Source organism: Paramisgurnus dabryanus, chromosome 16, assembly GCF_030506205.2.
Source record: "Paramisgurnus dabryanus chromosome 16, PD_genome_1.1, whole genome shotgun sequence".
Classification (NCBI taxonomy): Eukaryota; Metazoa; Chordata; class Actinopteri; order Cypriniformes; family Cobitidae; genus Paramisgurnus; species Paramisgurnus dabryanus.
Genome location: NC_133352.1, coordinates 27,252,100 through 27,270,971, shown reverse-complemented (window position 1 = coordinate 27,270,971; position 18,872 = coordinate 27,252,100). Strand labels below are relative to the sequence as shown.

Genomic DNA, 18,872 nt, shown 5'->3' with positions numbered 1-18,872 from the left:
AATTGTTTAATTATTGTAGAGAATACATTAATATCTACATTGTAAAAAAATCTGTAAAAATGATAGTATTACTTACTTAAATTTATGTTATTTACTGGCAAGAGTTTGTTTAAAGTTACATGGACAATAAACATTAACAAGCAGCCTATTTATCTTTTACAGAATAAAGCTAAAATAACAGCCTCAAAGCATTCTGGGAAACAAAATCTGAAGGAAAGAACAGAAAAAGGTTATCAAGATTTTTCCAGATTGCTTTGCATGAGGCTGTGTATTTTAGTTTTATTCTGTAAAGATAAAGACTTGTTCATGTTTCATGTTCATTTAACTTTGAACAGTAAATAACATTAATTTAAATCTACAGTAAGTTACTGGCAACCAGCTGCATAATTACAGCTATTTTTATAAACAATGCATCTAAAGATTTTACTATAGTTAATACTTATATTATACAGTATTTTTTATATGGGGATACGTTATGATAGCTCCAACATAACAATATCATACTTTTGATAAATACTAATTTTCTATAAAACCCTCCACATAAAAATACCGTAGTATACTTTAGTATTTACTATTGTAAACTGTAGTATAATTCCTATTAGGGGTACAAGATCTAAATATCCCAGAGAGACCTTTTCCCAGAAAGAATGTGAAATACTATGTTTATATAATTGGACGTTTTTAAAAATATGATTTAATTTGATTTTACAAACTTTAAGCATTATCATGTCATATTCTTACACAGCAAATTATTACACATCAGATTTTTTAAATATCGTACATCTCTAATTCCTAGATATACTGTATAATAGTTTTCTAACCATACCATAGTATACTGTAAAAATGTCTGTAGAAATTACAGTATTACTGGGTATTACTGGCAATTAGCTGCCTGTAACTTACTGTAGATTTTACATTTATGTTATTTACCGGCAACAGTTTGTTCAGTCTTTAAGTAACTGGCAACTAGCTGCAAAATTACAGCACATTTTTTACAGCAAAGCCTACACTGCAAAAAATGACTTTCTTACGTATTTTTGTCTTGTTTTCAGTAGAAATATCTTAAAATTTTTAAATTAAGATGCTTTTTCTTGATGAGCAAAGTAAGTAAATAAGTCTAGTTTTAAGACAAATAATATACAATTTAAGTTAAATTGTCCTTAAAACAAGCAAAAATATCTGCCAATGGGGTGAGAAAAAAATTGTGAAATAAGATTTTGTTTTTCTTAAACACTTAATTCAAGTAAAGGTCATTTAGCTCATCGAGAAAATACATCTTGATTTAAGAATTTTTAGATATTTCTACTTAAAACAAAACAAAAATACTAAGTAAGAAAGTAATTTTTTGCAGTGTAAATATTATTATCCTACAGTATTTGCTACAATTGATCAATTTTCTAGTTAATACACTACAGTACAATAGTATTACCAGAGTGTAGTAATTAATATATACTACAGATTAGTATATACTTAAGTATACTATAGTATTAGTATTGAGCTATAATTATTTAACAGAAACAATATGCTGTATTTTCTGCATATAATTTGATAATGTATACAGCACAGTACTCAGGATATACTGTATGATAATGATTCACCCAGCATTTGAACTGGTTTCACAGAGACATTAAAATGGCTATATTGTTGTCTACTGCCATCTATTGTTCAATGTCTGGAATTAATAGACAAGCTAGTGTTGAATCACAACACAGACAACATTGTCTGGATCACTTATTTTGTTTCATTGTCTTTTCCCATTTGTCTCTACATTACATAAATGCATCTTCTGTTTGAAAAACAAATAATGGGAAAAAACAGTCTCATCACTTTTGATGAGATTCACAGTGTTGACACGTTCTTTAAATAGACTAAAAGACTAACAATTTCCAATCACCATCGATATGTACAATCACAACAGGTTACATATCACTACAAGAAAGGCTTTTACATGTCTGGTATTCAAAAGTAAAAGCAACTTTTTTTTAAAGACTTTATGCCACTTTATCAGCAGTTTAATGAACGGGAATCCCTGGCATTTAAACCGGAACCGACAACACCGCTTTATTGAAACAGTGGGCCTAAAGATGGCAGATGCATGGTGCTACAGATCTTAAGATATGAAACTCCCAGTTTTGGGATGACTCAGATTTAAATGCTGGGGTTTCCCCATCACCAGACAACTCGTGAAAGGCTTTGAAAATACATTGTTGCCTTTGACTGAATTTTACCAGACATTTAACAAAGACCTGAATGCATGAACAGTTTTAATAGACAGAGACGTTCTGCTATAGCATATATTAATTTGTCTAAGGCATTTAAGAACAACAATCAGTTTTTTCAAACCTACAAACAAGCAGGAATACCAAGAGATTATCAACAATCTGAATTGGCAGTATTTGTAATTCATAGTGGTCTCTTTTTTAAGGCATTTCATAGTCTTTATGCAGTAAACAGAGCTAAACCACATGAGCATCTTTAGGCCAAACAGATTTTTGCGTGGTAAAGTAAATAGGGTTAATTCTACAAAAACAATTATACGACTTTTGTGGTTTTTACAAACTCGAATCAGGAAAACAACATAGCCTACATTCCAAACTTAACTTTAACAGGCCTCCGACACACATACAGATTTATTTTTAGTCACGGATGTGGACAAATTGCCGAGTTGATAATCCAATGTTTTATCCTGCTGCCATGAAACTGATTTTTGCAACATCACAGTTTTTATAAACATCACAGATAATTCAACATCAGGATTAAATAGGGTGTGGCACTTTAAATCTAACCTTATATTAGATATTATATTAGCACCTCATTTAAAGGCTGTCTATATAAACATAAAATCTGAAGGAAGCTCTCATTATTTACAATGAAATAAAATAACAATGAATACATTCATGTTACAATAATGGATCACACTCCTCATCACAATCAGTGAGACATATGATGAGACAAGAATGGGAATACATAATAAACCTGATATTTTGTGGAATGAAGCAATTTTCCACAGCCAAAAAACTCTATAAAGATCAGAAAATTGTGATCCAAGAGACTATGACTGCCATTATTGTCCATGTTACCAAAAAACGAGTCAGCAGAATTCAATCTGCTAGTGACTAATAAACATATAACACAGAGTCAAGCAATACAGCGTAGAAGAGTCCCACACATAATACAAAATGAGTGGGTAGCTGTGAACTCCCTGGAATGTTGAATCAGGAAAACACATTAGAAGAAATAAAAGTAACATTCAGCCATACAAAAACATTGACTAAAAAGAGCTTTACCATCATTTAAGTCTTGCAGTTTCCCTCTATGAGCCAATCCAGATTGACAGTAGGGTTCACCCCATCTTAATCCATTGATCTAAAGGCTGAAGGTTAAGTATTTGCTGTTTCTTTAGTCTCCCAGGCCGTTTTGTGAACCCTTCAGGTAAAGCTCATCTTGAGAGATTTGCCCATCGTAGCTCTCTGTGTATAAACTTCCACAGCTGCTGCTTCCACTGCCGCCGTTGCCCAAGAAAGTGCCTACAGCCCGGCCCTGCCGCGCGTGACCCACTGCATCACTGAAGACTTTATTTATCTGCTCCTCAGACGGCATCCACCAGTCAGGATTAGAAGCACAGTGCATCCGGATAAACTCTAAGAGATAGGATTGCAGAGGGAAAGAGGCGGATGAAGGGAAGTGTTTGTTAACTCAACACACAAACACAAGGACATACTGTAAGAAAAAATAATTGTGACCCTTAAACCACAAAACCAATCCTAAGGGTATTTTTTTCAAATTGAGATTTATACATCATCTAAAGGCAGAATAAATAAGCTTTTTGTTGATGTATGGTTTGTTAGGATAAGACAATATTTGAGCAGGGTACAAAAAAAAGAAAAATCGATAATTTTGACCCATACAATGTATTGTTGGCTATTGCTACAAATATACCTATGCTACTTATGACTAAAGTTTTTTGTAAAGCGATGAGATAAATAGCAAGCAATTAGAAAAACATTTTAGTCTCAGACATCTCAAACTGTACTCAGATGCCAAAAGTCTGAAGTTGAAAGTCAGAAATTGAAATATTAATTCAACTTAAAAGACTAAATTATTGATCTCTAATTTCTCCAAATACATTTCAAAGATTGAAAGTTAATATTTAAAGGTCTAGTTCACACAAAAATGAAAATGATTTTATAATTTACCCACTCATGTTGTTACCAAGTACAAACCTGTATAAATTTCTTTGTTCTGATGAAGATATTTTAAGGAATGTTTGTAACCAAAAAGATCAGAGACCCCATTGACTTCCATAGTCGTAAATAATGGCCCTTTTCCATTGCATAGTACCCCATGGTTTGGTTTGGGTCAGGTCAGGTCAGCTCACCTCACTTTGGCTTGGTTAGCTTTTCCATTGAGTTTAGTAACAATTCGGAGTGGGAGGGATTATAGGCGTGTCGTTATATTTGCGCTGCCTACTGCTGTGACATCATACAAGTGAGGGTGTTGTTGTAAATTCCCATACATTCATTTATTTATTTCTCAGTCCGCCACAAAATGAAAATTGACCATCAAAAATAGATGTTTGCACATCGCGTTTATCACTACCTCTGTCTCACATGACAGTTTTTGTACAAACACCCGTTGCGTCAGTCAATGTGCTCTCATTTAAAGTGGCATTTAAGCATATATGCGGACGTTTGCATCTCGAATGTTCCGCCACAAACTGAAAGTCTGGAAAAAACGTTTATGGTGTTCCTGATTCACAACCTGTGGATGTTTTTCATCGCTAAAAGGGAGTTTGGGAACTTACAGCAAAGCACAGATCACAACATAAAAGCTAATTCTCTCAGACCAATCATTGATCTACAGTGTTTTCGTGTCACATTTTGGTATCAGCTCGGGTCGCCTGGAACCCTGGAAAAGCTCCCACAAGTAAGCTGACCCGACCTAAACCAACCCAAACCGTGGGGTACTATACAATAAAAAAAGCCATATGAATACTATGTATGTCAATGGGGCTTTTGATTGGTTTGGTTACAAACATTCCTCAAAATATCTTCCTTTCTGTTCATTAGAACAAAGAAAGTTATACAGTTTTGTAACAAAATGAGAGTAAATTATTTTAATTTTGGGGTGAACTATCCCTTTAAATAAGATCCATGTCTCTCATAATATTAAAATATAAATCTAGATTTAGTCTGGTACCTCTAAGACAGGTTACTTTGACGGGATTCAGGGGGCGTCTTTCCGGTCCTGTTTCTCCGGTGTGTACCGATCTTTTCCTCTTCCCTAACCCACAGGAGTATTTCAGCTCATCTGTTGTGAACACAAACCGGATTAGGTATCGCAGCAGCCGTCGGCCATCTTTTTTCGAGGAGTTGACTGCCTCGTCCCACTGCTTATTGGTGATAAACAAAGGGTAGTTCCCCAGAAGCTGCTTATTGCCCTATTTAGAAAAGACAGTTTATAAAACCATAGATTAAAGCATTTTAAAGTCTTTAATCAGGCTGTATTGTGAAAGATATTGTATTAAACATTATGCTTAAGTGAATATTAGTCAATTGAAACCACATAACAAAGATTATAATGGTTTAGTTTTATGTAACACTCTGTGAAAGCGATATTTTCAGATCCCCAGATTAGGCCTTAATTTGAATGACAGTTTCACTTCATGTTCCATCGATAGATTTTAGCATAAACCGTCATCTTTGTGGTTTTAACAGCACTTAAACCATTGTGTCAGGCTTTTATATCTTACCTCTGTTAGCTGTTCATCAGGTTGGGGCTGCGTGAACTGGTTGTAGTGCTGAAGAACAGTCTTAAAGAAATCCAAAACATTCTGGCAAGGAGCTGTTGCAAGAGAAGGCAAAATCAACTATTGTTAATTGGAGAAATACAGTAGTACATTTATTGTACCACAGTGCTTTAATTCTCTTTCATACACAAAAGTGAAACATTTTAAGACTAATAAAGGGATAATTCACCCAAAAATGAAAATATTGTTACAAACCTGTATAAATGTCTTTTTTCTGATTAACACAAAGGAAGATATTTTAAGGAATGTTTGTAATCAAACCGATCAGAAGCCCAATCATAGTAGGATAAAAGAATACTATGGTAGTCAATGGGGCTTTTGATCGGTTTGGTTACAAACATGCGCAAAATATCGTCTTTTTGAGTTTCTTTATCGTCGAGTGAGTAAATGATGACAGACTTTTCATTTTCTTTCCACTAAATAAAATTTTTAAAGCTATAGACACTATCATTTGTCTTAACTTTTATGGATGTAGGTGCTGACTTATTATTATTATTTGTCTAGCGAAAGGCATTTTATTCTACAAAAGGGTGGTTTCCCCACATAGCGGCCCACATGTTAAAGGTTAGTGATTTTATTCTGGTAACCACCTAATATTGAGCAATTTCTGTCACGGACTACAGTATTAAAAGGTCACAAACAGGGTATTTCTACAATTGCATCACTAACCAAACTTATGTTTTGAAAGCTACATATAGACGTTCTGGTAACACTTTACTTAAAGGGGTGTTCATAAGACTGACATGACACCTTCATAATCATGATATGATATGTGCCATGAGCATGAAGGAGATTTTATGCACATTTTTGACAACTATCATTAAATGTCATTTGTTCGATTATGTCATTTTTAATCCAAAGATGACATTGTTTGAGATGTCTTTGTTATGACAACTTGACATTACCAAGACAACATAACTGACCACTTTTTACTTGTAATACCAATTGAATTTGTCAATAAAATGTCATTAAGTGTTAATACTCTTTTATATAGTTTTATAACAGCGTCATGAATATTTTTCTTGACCTCAACTACAGTGGTACAAATATAATCTGTAATTTAAATGTCATTAAAAAATAAAATCAATAATCTAATAATAATAATAATAATAATAATAATAATAATAATAATTAAAATGGATAAAATTATTTATTTTGATTCAAATCTAAAATTTAATGAAAACAGTACAATAATGGGTTAATCCATGCAGTGTTGGGTCCATATCGCTGGAAAAACAGTTAATTAAATTAAATTAATTAATTAAATCAATTAAATGTTTTGTTAGTTTTTTCTTCTATGTCAGAAAATTTTAGAACCCTGTGTGAGGAAGAATTAGTTCTGTTAGTTGTCAGTTTTTTATGTATTGTGCACATACATAAGGTTAAGTATAATATTTTGACATGTCTGTTGGATTTTGTTAAGATATTTAAAATTATTTGACATATAATTAACACTTAATGACATATAAATGACAGTTTTAATGTAATGATAATTATTCAGCTATGCCATGTTTATGACAAATTTATGACAAGTTATGATGTATTGTTTTATGTCAAGTTGTCCTTACAAAGACATTTCAAACAATGTCATCTTTGCGTTAAAAATGACATAATCGAACAAATGATACTTAATGACAATTGTCATAAATGGACATAAAATCTCCTTCATGTTCATGACACGTGTCATGTCATGATTATGAAGATGTCATGTCAGTCTTATGAACACCCCCTTTAGTAAAGTATTACCAACATCAGTGTCAAAAAAGTCAGCAAAATAAACATTTAAAGAAAGGGCACTAAATAGCACTAAAAGGGGTTCATTATAGGGGAACCACTTTAAGTGCTATATAGCACCTATCTTTAAATGGTGCTAAGTGGTGCTATAGCACCTTTAAATATAGGTGCTACATTTAAAGTTGTTCCCCTATGATATAAGCCAATGGAACACTTTCAGTTCTATTAGCACCGTATATATTACTTAGTAGATCTTCAAATCATAGCTAACATGTTTTGAAAAATCATTTTTATATTCAATGTAAACATGAAATACATTGGTTCCCTTTAAATTAGTACTGAAACCATCACATGTTGCCTCCAAAGTGTAAATAAATTGAATACCTGGTATGCTGTCAAGTTTGTGTCTCAGTTCCTCATTTTCCTGCTGTAGACTCAGAACCTCCTGTTCCAGCTCCATACAGCGTGGACAACAACCCTCCTCCTCCTCATCTTCCTCGGGCAGTGTGGATGAAGGGTGTCCGTATGACTCAGATGGAGATGGTGATGTCCAGCCACCTAAATTCTGGCGGGGGGAGCCTGACGCTACCGGTTCAGCATCCACCGGACGACACCGCTCGCTGTCTGATGACTGGGGTCCAGACAGCAGGTAGCTCTGAAGCGACTCTGTGAAAATTCGTAGGAACGCTGACGTCTGCTGTTGGTTCCATTGGTTCCTATTTTGCGTCTCCTCACCCGTGTTCTCCAGGGACGACTCCTCTGATCTGGGCTTGACACTGGGTCTGTCTCCTGTAGACAGGCAGCTATCTTCTTGTTTGATGAGAGTGGAGATGGAGGAGGATGGAGGGGCGAGGGAAGGTTGGGGCTCTATGAGGCGTCCGTTATTGTTGAGAAGACCGAGAACTCGACTGCACTGCTGGGCAAAAGCATCTAGTATCATTCGGTTTTCTGTGAGGGGAAATCAGGACCAACAAACAGAAGATTGATGCCATTGGATAAAATTTGTTTTCGTATTAAAGGATTAGTCCATAAAAAAATCCAGATAATTTACTCATTCAAAATGTTGATGTCTTTCATTGTTCAGTCGAGAAGAAATTATGTTTTTTGAGGAAAACATTCCAGGTTTTTTTCATTTTAATGGACTTTAATGGACCCCAACACTTAACAGTTTTAATGCAATTTAAAATGGCAGTTTCAAAAGACTCTTCGATCCCAAACGAGGCATAAGGGTCCTATCTAGTGAAACAATTGTCATTTTTGGCAAGAAAAATAAAAAATATGCACTTGTAAACCACAACTTCTACTCTTCCTCCGGCTGTGTGACGAGCCAGCGTGACCTCACGTAATTGCGTAATGACGTTGAAAGGTCACGTGTTACATATATGAAACGCACATTTGCGGACCATTTTAAACAATAAACTGACACAAAGACATTAATTAATATCATTAATATTGGGTTCCTCAAAAAACATAATTTGTTCTCGACTGAACAAATAAAGACATAAATATTTTGGAAGACATGGTGGTGAGTAAATTATCTGGATTTTTTTAAAGAAAATTTACCAATTCTGGTGACATGCCCATTATTTGGAGACATGTACTGGAGTTGTCTACTCTTTAGAGTATTCTTACAATAAAGTAGGTCGAAAATTAAAAAGTATAACAAAGCAATAAGCAGCAAAATAATCGCAATGATCATATTGTATGAATTGAGGGGGGCTGGGGTGGTCCCGGACCTCCTTTAAGCATCGAGGGACCCCCTATAAAGCACAAGGGGTCACCCCCGGCTTAGCTAGGGCACCCCCCTTATTTCTTTGACACAATTCGAACATTGAATGACCCAGTCTTTGAAAACCAAGTCATTTTTTGTCATTGACTGTTTTCGTGATTGACTGTTTTCTACATAAAATCTCCTATATAATGTAAATAAGAAAATTCTGTGAAAATACAACCTTGATATCTTTAATACAGACTTAGTCATGTCAAAGATTAAAATCAATGTGAATTCAATGAATGAGATCAAATATTGATGCTCCAAAACTCATCATTAGATTATGAGATTTAGGCCTGGATTACACAGACAGGGTTTGCAAACATTATTGAGTAATTTACTAAGCAACACAAATAGTCTTAGATTTCATACTATTAGAAATACTAACTGTTAGAAATATAATACATACTATTAAATATAAACTGTCTTTAGTTTTTTCTTGCTTCCTCTTGCCATTTTTTATCTGAAAATCAGCAGCTTGGTCCTGCAAGATTTAGGGGACAGACCCAGAAGACTGTGCATGTGCCACACATACATACTGTAATAATACCTCATTTACATCCTATCACTATTCCAATAAACACTATTAATATCTTCCAAATCCTTCAAAATGAAAAAAAGAAGCAAAAAGATAAAAAAAACACTGACTGACCAAGCAATCGTCCCTCCATCTAATTACTCTCTCTCACCACAGCGTTCTGGCCGCGCCCAAATGCAGATTATTCTGCGTCTCCTGGAAGATGATTATAAATTTGCCACCCTCAAACAAAGACACAGGGCAGACAATTATCAGCTCAGGCAGTTGCTGTGGCACCCGTATGACTGGCGGCAGTGAATATCTGCTGTCGCCAAAGATGTGTCTATCAGGCTTAAGCAGATGTGGCCATTTATTAACATGCGCAGTGTTGCTGTTTGCCCTCAGCAAGACAGATTTGATATTTATCTGATATCTATCTTTCCTTCTCTCTCCTCCTTTCTTCCTTGGTTTCCTCTCTCCTTCCTTCCTTCCCTCCCTCCTATTTTTTCTCCGTATGCCACGCCGAGTGAGCCTCATGAAATTTCATTAAATACAACATGTGCCGCAGAGCCAAATTTATGAGCCACATTTGTTTTAATCACAGTCCCTTTGGAGGGGCTTTTAAATGCAATTTGGATTATTGCACTGATCTCAGAGCTGCATCCTTGAGTTTTCCAGAGATAGAAAGATGAAACCATTAGTACTTTAGTAATTGCCCCCCCAGTCAACCATGCATTCTTTTTTCAATGAATATTCAATAATATACCAAAAGGGCTCTGTGTGAAATTGGAAGGCACTGTTTACAAACAGACATCAGGATAGCTTTTGTTGGGAAGATTTAGTGCATCCGACTAATGTTTGATGAATAAAACAGTCAGCTTGGAGCCCGCAAGCTGTACAGTTGAATGTCAACAAATCTTTTTAAATATTGCAGTATATACATGCAAAGACATAAGCTAAAGCAAAGCATTTAAAGCACTGGTAAAAATTTCAGTTAGAAGTAGTAACCCAGCAAAGCAATGGGTGTCATTTCACCATCTATCTAGGTTATAGACCCGATATAGTCAGGCTATTAGTAACCTACTTCTAACCAAAATAAACTTGGAATTTGGTTACATGTTGTTTTTGCCAAAATAACATGCCAGATGTCTGATTCCATCGTCAACAGCGATTACATGGTGCTTGGTTTCATTTATTTATTTTATTTACTTTTGGGCTATAGTTAGACATTTATTAAAGTTTCACTGATAACACAAACGTTGCCTTGTTTTAGTATAGACGTCTAGGCTGGATGGCTATTAGATGTCTTTAAAATTAAAAAATGCTTGTCGGGAAGTGACAGTACAGTGGTGGTTTTGCAGTTAGTTTGTTGACACTCTTGTATGAAAATGACTCAACCTCTTAAACTGACAAGGATCGAGGCTTTGATGAATGAAATAAACTCTGGCAAACTCTTGATAAACAATGACCCCTTAAGTTGACAAGTTTGGTTAAAACATTTAGTTGGACTGTGTTACAGTGTTACAGTAAGGACAACAACACAGAAAATATATCTGAATAAGGTTTTCCTTATGATTATGAAATTCAACGTTAGCCTCATTACTGATACGCTCTAAAAAATGCCCCTAAATAGCACTAAAAGTGGTTTTTTTTTGTTGGCTTGTAATCATAGGGGAACACTTTAGGTGCAACCTATTTTTGTCACATGATGTTGTATAGAACCATATGTGGTGCTATAGTTCTTTTAAAGATAGGTGCTAAATAGCACTTAAAGTGGTTCCCTTAGGATTACAAGCCAATAAACCACTTTTAGTGCCATTTAGCACAATTTCTGAAGGGAAAACTAAATTTTCTTCTATAGCAATCTGTATTATAAACTGTTCTATTCAGACGTGAGTTGGAATGAGATGCTTGTTAAACAAATGTTTTAAAATAAGAGAGAGTTTATTATGCAGATATCTCAAATCTTTAAGGTTACCCTGATATAGTCTTGTTTACATGGTTAAATTACAACATCAGTCCTTGTTGTGCTGATATTTTTGGAAGACTTATCTTGAATGGGAGAACTCTTTGTGGTGTCAAATAAACTCCCTGTCAATAAATGTAACATTTTGCTCTTTAGAAAGATTATCAGTGTTTATAATTATCTGTGTCTAGAGCACTGACAATCTAGATTATTTTATCTCCATGTGAAACAATACAACTCCCATAAAAAAAAAATAATAAGACTGTAAGACGTTTAATTTCTCATTTAAATGCACACAATTTAATGTAACTGTTGTTGTTGTTGTTGTTTTTAGTCATTAAATTTAAAAACACTTTTTGTGAAATTACTGTAAACATGTCTAGATCAATTTGCTAGAATGATTGAATGAGTCGCATCATTTGGGCGTGGGCATCCAAATTATATTTTCGTCTGATAATGAAAATTAAAGCTAAAACACACACAAATAGAAATTTTATTTAAAAATGCCAAGTTGTTAAAACAGGACACTTTCTACTTAAGCTTCGTGGTGAATTCACAACTTTCCAACTTAAACTTGTGCAGTTACCTGAGCTTATTCCATAAGTGCAGTCCGGAGATTGATGGCGACCCGGCGGGTATCTGGTGGACTCCTGGCCGGCGACCCTCCTCTGGCTGCCAAATGATGCTGATACCGCTGCTGTGGCGCTGCCCGCTGATGATGCCGCGCTGGATGTCGCGACTCTGCTGGCGGGCCTGATCTCGCATGGGAGACGGTGCTGATGACTGCTGCTGATAGACAGGGAGGTTTGCTGAAGCGGCATGCGCTGTGGATACTGCTGCTGCTGCTGATGATGATGTTGACTGAGGTGATGGTCTCCAAGCTGCGGGATGTCCACCATTGTGGGTCTTTCATATCTCGCCCTCCCCGCCGTGCGCTTGCTCGGGAAGGTCTTGAGAGAGCTGTACGGGCTCCGCTGCTGCTGCTGTCTACAGATTTTGGGCGCGGAGAGACCCTCGTCTGCCGGGAGCATCTCCTCATCCATCTCCACTCCTCTACTGGACTTTCTCGCGTCGCTTCAGGTGTCTGTCTGTCCGGTCTGGTTAAATCAGTTATCCCCGTGTCTCGCCGCCTTGCTCCGTGTCTCAAACACTTGTAACTCAGTGTGAGATAGTCAGAGGGTGGGTGACTTTACTGACAAGTCATTGCTCCAATCCCCTGGCGGTAACGGCACGCGCTGGCTACATTCTACCAACAGGGGAATACCGGCGGCGAAGGCGCGCGCTCGCGGCGAACGTGTGGCTTCTTCTCTCATCAGTGGGAGTGTCAGATGAGGTGTTCCCTCCATGTTTTCTTGCATAGCCATGTTTCTTCGTGTTTGTTTATCTCTTGTTATCCTGAGGTGGAAATAAATGAAAAAAGTACCTGACAGAGCCAAAGGGAAGTAGATGCAGAAATAGCCTACTAGTAGTTCATCATTGTAAACTATAAGCTAATATACTGAATAGGCTTTATAGTAATTACACGTTGTTAAATAGGCCTAGTATAAATACTAACTAGTTAACCCATACATTTTTAGGCATACTGTATTTAACATATAGGCTAGTATGGAAATGTTCAAAACAGTTTACAGTAAATTCCCATGTGAATAATTCTAGGCTATAGTATCAGAGCTCCACATTTACAGTGTTAGAAATGCAAAACATAAAACAACAAACATAGAAAAAATAGGCCTATCCTAAAATGTACTAAAAGATAATTATTAAACCAAGATAGAGATAAAACTGATGTACACTGTAAAAAAATTCCATAGAAATTACAATGTTATTGCAGCTGGGTTGCCGGTAATTTACCGTAGATTTACATTTATGTTATTTACTGACAAGAGTTTGTTCAAAGTTAAATAAATTTTAAATATTAACAAGTCTTTATCTTTACAGAATAAAACTATACAATAACAGCCTCATGCAAAGCATTCTGGGAACCAGAAATCATCATCAACCTTTTTCTGTTTTTTGCTTCAGATTTTGTTTCCCAGAATGTTTTGCTTGATGCTGTTTTTTTATTTTTACTCTGTAAAGACAAAGACTTGTAAATGTTTAATGTTCATTTAACTTTGAACAAAATATTGCCAGTAAATAACATAAATTTAAATCTACGGTAAATTACCGGCAACCCAGCTGCAATTTCTACGGATTTTTTTTACAGTGTAGTGACCGTAAAAATGCCCAGAGGCATAAACATTTACTGTAAGTTTACCATCGATTAGGCTATTTTCTTCATCATGCCAACAAATTTTTTTGCACATTTTTATAAAATTATTCATTCAACCATTATTAACTGCTTTCATTCGTAGCGAACAATATACCTGTAAGCGCGCAAGCCAGTGGTGCGCCTGCTTTATAAAAGCTAACGAGCCAGAAGAGGGCGCCATAATAACACGAATTTGACAGAAGCCATTTGTTACTGATTTTTAATTAACTGACTGATAAAACACACTAACAGAACGTGAAAACCACATTTTAGACTATACATTTTTTCATACTACTTATTTAAATACAATAAATCAGTTTAATCAAATTGGAAAATGGAAATTAAAAAGTAAAAAAGCACAAGCAGGCCAAATTAGAAAATAAGCATTTTTAGCAGATGTTTAGATGAAGAGCAACAGTTAGATGAGGATAAAATATTGCTGCCCACCTTGCGTCCCCCGGGAAACAGAACGTGATGTGACCACCAACATAAATGCGCACGTCCAGCCAGACAACAGCGTGCGCGCCATAGAAACGGGGCTGAGCGTCTATAGACGTGCAGCACATTTGAGAAGTGCACTCAAGAGCAGATGCACGAGCTCTGTGGTCAGTCAATACATCAACAGTCGCGAACTCACAACTTATGAGTTTTTACCTTTTTCCGACAAGTGCTTGGTAACAATTTAAACCTTCTTCTTGTTTTTTTTTTACAAAGAACATTTATCAAAAACATTTAATACGAGACTAAAATGCGAGAGCGGATAAACTGCGGATATCCTTAAACCTTGGAGTTTTGGAAGTGACATTTTAAGTTTAGACCTGCACTGGATGACTCATTCATCTCATTTTTGGACTTCACATATCGGATTTGGACAACAATCTTTGGATTTGAATCAGATCTCGTTTATCATGACTGATTTAAACATGTGTTAATGGATTACTTTCCCACATCCCTGCTACATCGTTTAAAGCTTGTCTAGTTTTAGGAGCGCACTCAGTTTTAAGATCTGGCCATCCCATCTGCAGCATCTCGCCGGTATGGTGCGCTTTTTGAACTGCCTCTTATTGGCGTATCTGACGTGGAATCTGCATATATCTGATGCCCGGGGTGAGTACTGCCACGGCTGGCTGGACACCAGTGGGAATTACCACGATGGTTTTCAGTGTCCGGAGGACTTTGATACTTTGGATGCGACTGTGTGCTGCGGGAGCTGCGCGCTGCGCTACTGCTGCGCGGCCGTGGATGCGCGCCTGGATCAGGGAACGTGCACGAATGACAGAGAAGTGGAGAATAACACTCAATATGCTGCCCGTAAGACACAACATTTTAACTAATGTTTGCAGCACCAATTAGCAATAACAATGTAATTAAAATCCAAAAGATGCTAAATAAAACAGCTGATTTTTATGATAATCGGGGTAATAAGCTATAGCCTAAAGTAAGAAAACAAGTTGTTCCTGATAATCTGACAGAGGGCTTTTTGGCAAAATTTTCTTTTTTGAAAACATAAAATGCATTCCTATTGTTATTATTTGTAAAACACAAAGAGCACTATAGGTAGTACACACTGTAATCTGTTTATCAGTAAGCTGCTTGTGTAGTGCACAACAGGGCAACATTAAATTATATTAAATTAAACCATAATGACTACGGACTGAATTACTTTTAATGACATAATAGCCAAATAATAGTACAGCATGTCACAACAGGATTATGTTTAATGGGACCGGTTTTTTTAGGTCTTGAGAGAGAATGGTTCACAAAATGTTTTCTTTAGGCAATATACAAACAGTCTGGATTTAAGAATATCAAATTTCAGTCGCACCTGTTTAGATGCCTGACAGATTTACTTCAACTGGATACACATTCCTTAAGATAATACATTTAAATATTAATATTAATATATATTAATATCAAACATTGTTTTTAAAGTCCCATAGCCTACTATTAATTGTTTAAATAAAACAACTAATTAAAATATAATATATAGTTTCTATTAATTGTTTAAATAAAACAACTAATTAAAGTATAAATATAGTATATTGAGAATGATATGATACCACGAAGAATAAGTCTTGTGGGTTATTCTTAAAATAAAAAATTTAAGTTAAAATTTAACTTTTATTTACTGCTATACAAAGTATATTTTGAGACAGGCTACATGATTTATTTAAATAGTGAATAACATGAGATTCCAGTCTTAAAGTGTTAAACTTTCCAAAGCAAAAAGTTTCTAAACAAATTTCACAATCATTTTGCATATCACATAATTTATTTTTTCATTCTCCTCTCAACATCTTATTACATTATACAATAAGTGTAATTTATAAGCCATAATCTTTTTTGGCCCTGGAAAAATGTATTTGCTGATCACCTGCCCCAACAATAACATAAATCACCCAGTCTCTCTGCCAAAATATGTTTTAACTATCTAAAGCTGCCAACATTCAAAAGATTTAGGTCTCAACAGTGTCAATAAAAAATGGCCCCAAGCAGTCACCCTTTAAAAATCTAATTATGTCCAATTAAGCATACAGATATTTATACATTTGTTATACAAGATGTACCTCTGAGGTACAAATATAAACTCTTTAGGTGCAAAGGTGTACTTTTAAAAAGGGTACCACATAGGGACCATATTTAGTCAGTGAAGTAAACAGCAAATAGTGTTTCCTGTTAAAGTGCATTAATTATGCAAAAAATGTAATCCTGATTCATGTAGATCTACTGCAATGTAATAAAAAGAATCCACTTTTTGTTTTAGCTTTAACATTACTAAATGTTATGTTCTTGGGGTATTTGAATACATATTGACTAATATCTGACAATCCTTTCATTGCAGTAACTATAAAAGCAACAATCAAATGTTGCAAAATTAAATTTAGCCACTATAACTAGTAAATAAAAATATATATATTCTTCTAAGTAGCCTCACGTTACATGCTTTACCTTTTCTCAAGTGTTTCTAACCACATTTCTCTTTGACAGAGCCCATCTACGTGCCCTTTTTAATGGTGGGCTCCATCTTTGTGGCGTTCGTAGTTGTCGGTTCTCTGGTGGCCGTGTATTGCTGCACCTGCCTGCGACCCAAACAGCCCACTCAGCAGCCAATCCGCTTCTCGCTCCGCAGTCAGGGCGAGACCATTCCCATGATCCTCACTACGGCCCCGCCCAGCCTACGGACGCCATCGCGACAGTCCAGCACAGCCACCACTAGTTCCAGTTCAGTGGGGTGCGGGAGCTCCATCCGCCGTTTCTCCCTGGGCCGGGTCGATGCACTGGGGCAGTGTTCTCAGCAGCAACAGCTCCTGGTGGTCTCATCTTCCTCAGCCTCGACTCCAGTATCGGTGGCTCCAACCCAACCCCTGCTGCCCCCACCCCCTCCGCCACCCTACAACTCCCAACAGGGCATGCAGGGCAGTAACTCTCTCCAGCACCCACACAGCCACGGTCAGTTGCACCTGCACCACCAGAGCCTACACCCAGCGCAGAGCTCAGGGTATCTCCTGTCACAACAGTACTTCTTTCCTCTGTCTCAAGAACCTTTTACTGGGAACAAGAGCTTTGCTGACTTCGGCCAGAGCTGACCTGGGGCTGGTTGGTCACGGGGAAATGCTTAAAAATGGAGGTAGACACCAAAGAGCCAGTCGTGCACAATGGTGTTGTTGTAGACTCGTATTACAGGCCATAATACATCTTTCAGCAAGCAAGATTGGCACTTGTGAGACTGCATCTGGAATTTAAGAGAGCGGTGTGGGTGCGTATGATAGTGGAGCACAAGGTGTGGATTTACAGGAGAGCAAATAATGAACTGTTGGCTTGAATCTGACAGACATACAAGTCCTGGATGCCTACTTCAAAGCACCTATGCCTACTATTCATCATATTTCTTATGCACTTTTGATCTGTGTACATGATAAAGACTTCTTATGTTGAGAAATACTGGTCTTATGTGACTTGCTGGAGCATCAATACACAATAAAAAATGGTAAACTTGACAATCTCAGCCCCATTTTTAGGGTAGGGCACAGAATTGTGCCATATATAAATTGTGAATTTCTAGGAATACTTGTTTGTATTTTCTCATAGATTGGGACAAAGATTATTTTGAAAGAACACGGAACGCAGAACGTCCTTGTCGTTTATTATCCATGCTTTATAAATGAACATCTACAGTGAGCCACTTCACATTCTGTACATAACTTCAAATGAATTACATGCACAGCTATCGCTATAACAGTTTCTATATTAAATGTTTGAGGAACGTTCTGGTAAAAGCTTGTTTAAATTTTGTGTCACAATTCGAAAGCCATTTTGACAGATTACATTGGTTAAAGAGTTTGTATTTGTTATTTTTGATGGGCGAAGTTTTGTAAAGGGCTGTTTGTTTATAAATGTACAGAACACCTGGAATTACATCATGTGGGCCAGAGGAGACCTTTAACTAAGTATTAAATTCTCTAACCAACAGTGTTTTCAAGTTAAATTAAACCTATTTTTATCTTTCACCTTTGGTTCTTTTGTTTAATTACTCCATTACAGTTTTTGGTGTATTAAGGAATAAAAAAAGCATATTTGTGACAGATTAAAAGGAAAATAAATGTTGAACCAACTTAAAAATATTACTTTAATTGGTAACACATAAAAAATTAAACTTGCATGTTTAATTGAAAAAACTTAAATTTGTTAGGTGTAACCAATTGAAGTAATTTTTTTAGTTGATTCAATTTTTCACTTTTACAGTGTAAAAATAAATAAATTTAAGTTTCTCAATATGTGGAAACTTAACCTAATTATGTGTTTTCATATGGATTGGATTTTGGA

The 18,872-nt window shown here is 36.0% G+C and overlaps 2 protein-coding genes across 2 annotated transcripts; one reads left to right on the top strand and one right to left on the bottom strand.

The window, feature by feature from the left end:
• Positions 1 to 1,374: 1,374 nt before the first annotated feature.
• LOC135758974 (BEN domain-containing protein 4) lies at positions 1,375 to 13,510 on the bottom strand. Its single transcript, XM_065273775.2, has 5 exons — positions 12,384 to 13,510; positions 7,928 to 8,491; positions 5,753 to 5,844; positions 5,200 to 5,440; positions 1,375 to 3,641 (listed from the first exon to the last, which is right to left on the bottom strand). Exons 1-5 carry the CDS (start codon positions 12,838 to 12,840, stop codon positions 3,400 to 3,402), a joined length of 1,596 nt encoding a protein of 531 aa, XP_065129847.2. The 5' UTR covers positions 12,841 to 13,510; the 3' UTR covers positions 1,375 to 3,399.
• Positions 13,511 to 14,267: 757 nt separating this feature from the next.
• On the top strand, positions 14,268 to 18,644 carry shisa3 (shisa family member 3). Its single transcript, XM_065270591.2, has 2 exons — positions 14,268 to 15,359; positions 17,037 to 18,644. Exons 1-2 carry the CDS (start codon positions 15,086 to 15,088, stop codon positions 17,633 to 17,635), a joined length of 873 nt encoding a protein of 290 aa, XP_065126663.2. The 5' UTR covers positions 14,268 to 15,085; the 3' UTR covers positions 17,636 to 18,644.
• The last annotated feature ends 228 nt before the right edge of the window (positions 18,645 to 18,872 follow it).

Coding starts and splice junctions, on each gene's coding strand:
- shisa3 (XM_065270591.2), top strand. CDS start 15,086: ATGGTGCGCTTTTTGAACTGCCTCTTATTGGCGTATCTGACGTGGAAT. Junction 15,360..17,036: donor TAACACTCAATATGCTGCCC/GTAAGACACAAC, acceptor TCTCTTTGACAG/AGCCCATCTACGTGCCCTTT.
- LOC135758974 (XM_065273775.2), bottom strand. CDS start 12,840: ATGGATGAGGAGATGCTCCCGGCAGACGAGGGTCTCTCCGCGCCCAAA. Junction 8,492..12,383: donor CACTTATGGAATAAGCTCAG/GTAACTGCACAA, acceptor TTCCCCTCACAG/AAAACCGAATGATACTAGAT. Junction 5,441..5,752: donor CTGATGAACAGCTAACAGAG/GTAAGATATAAA, acceptor TTTTCTAAATAG/GGCAATAAGCAGCTTCTGGG.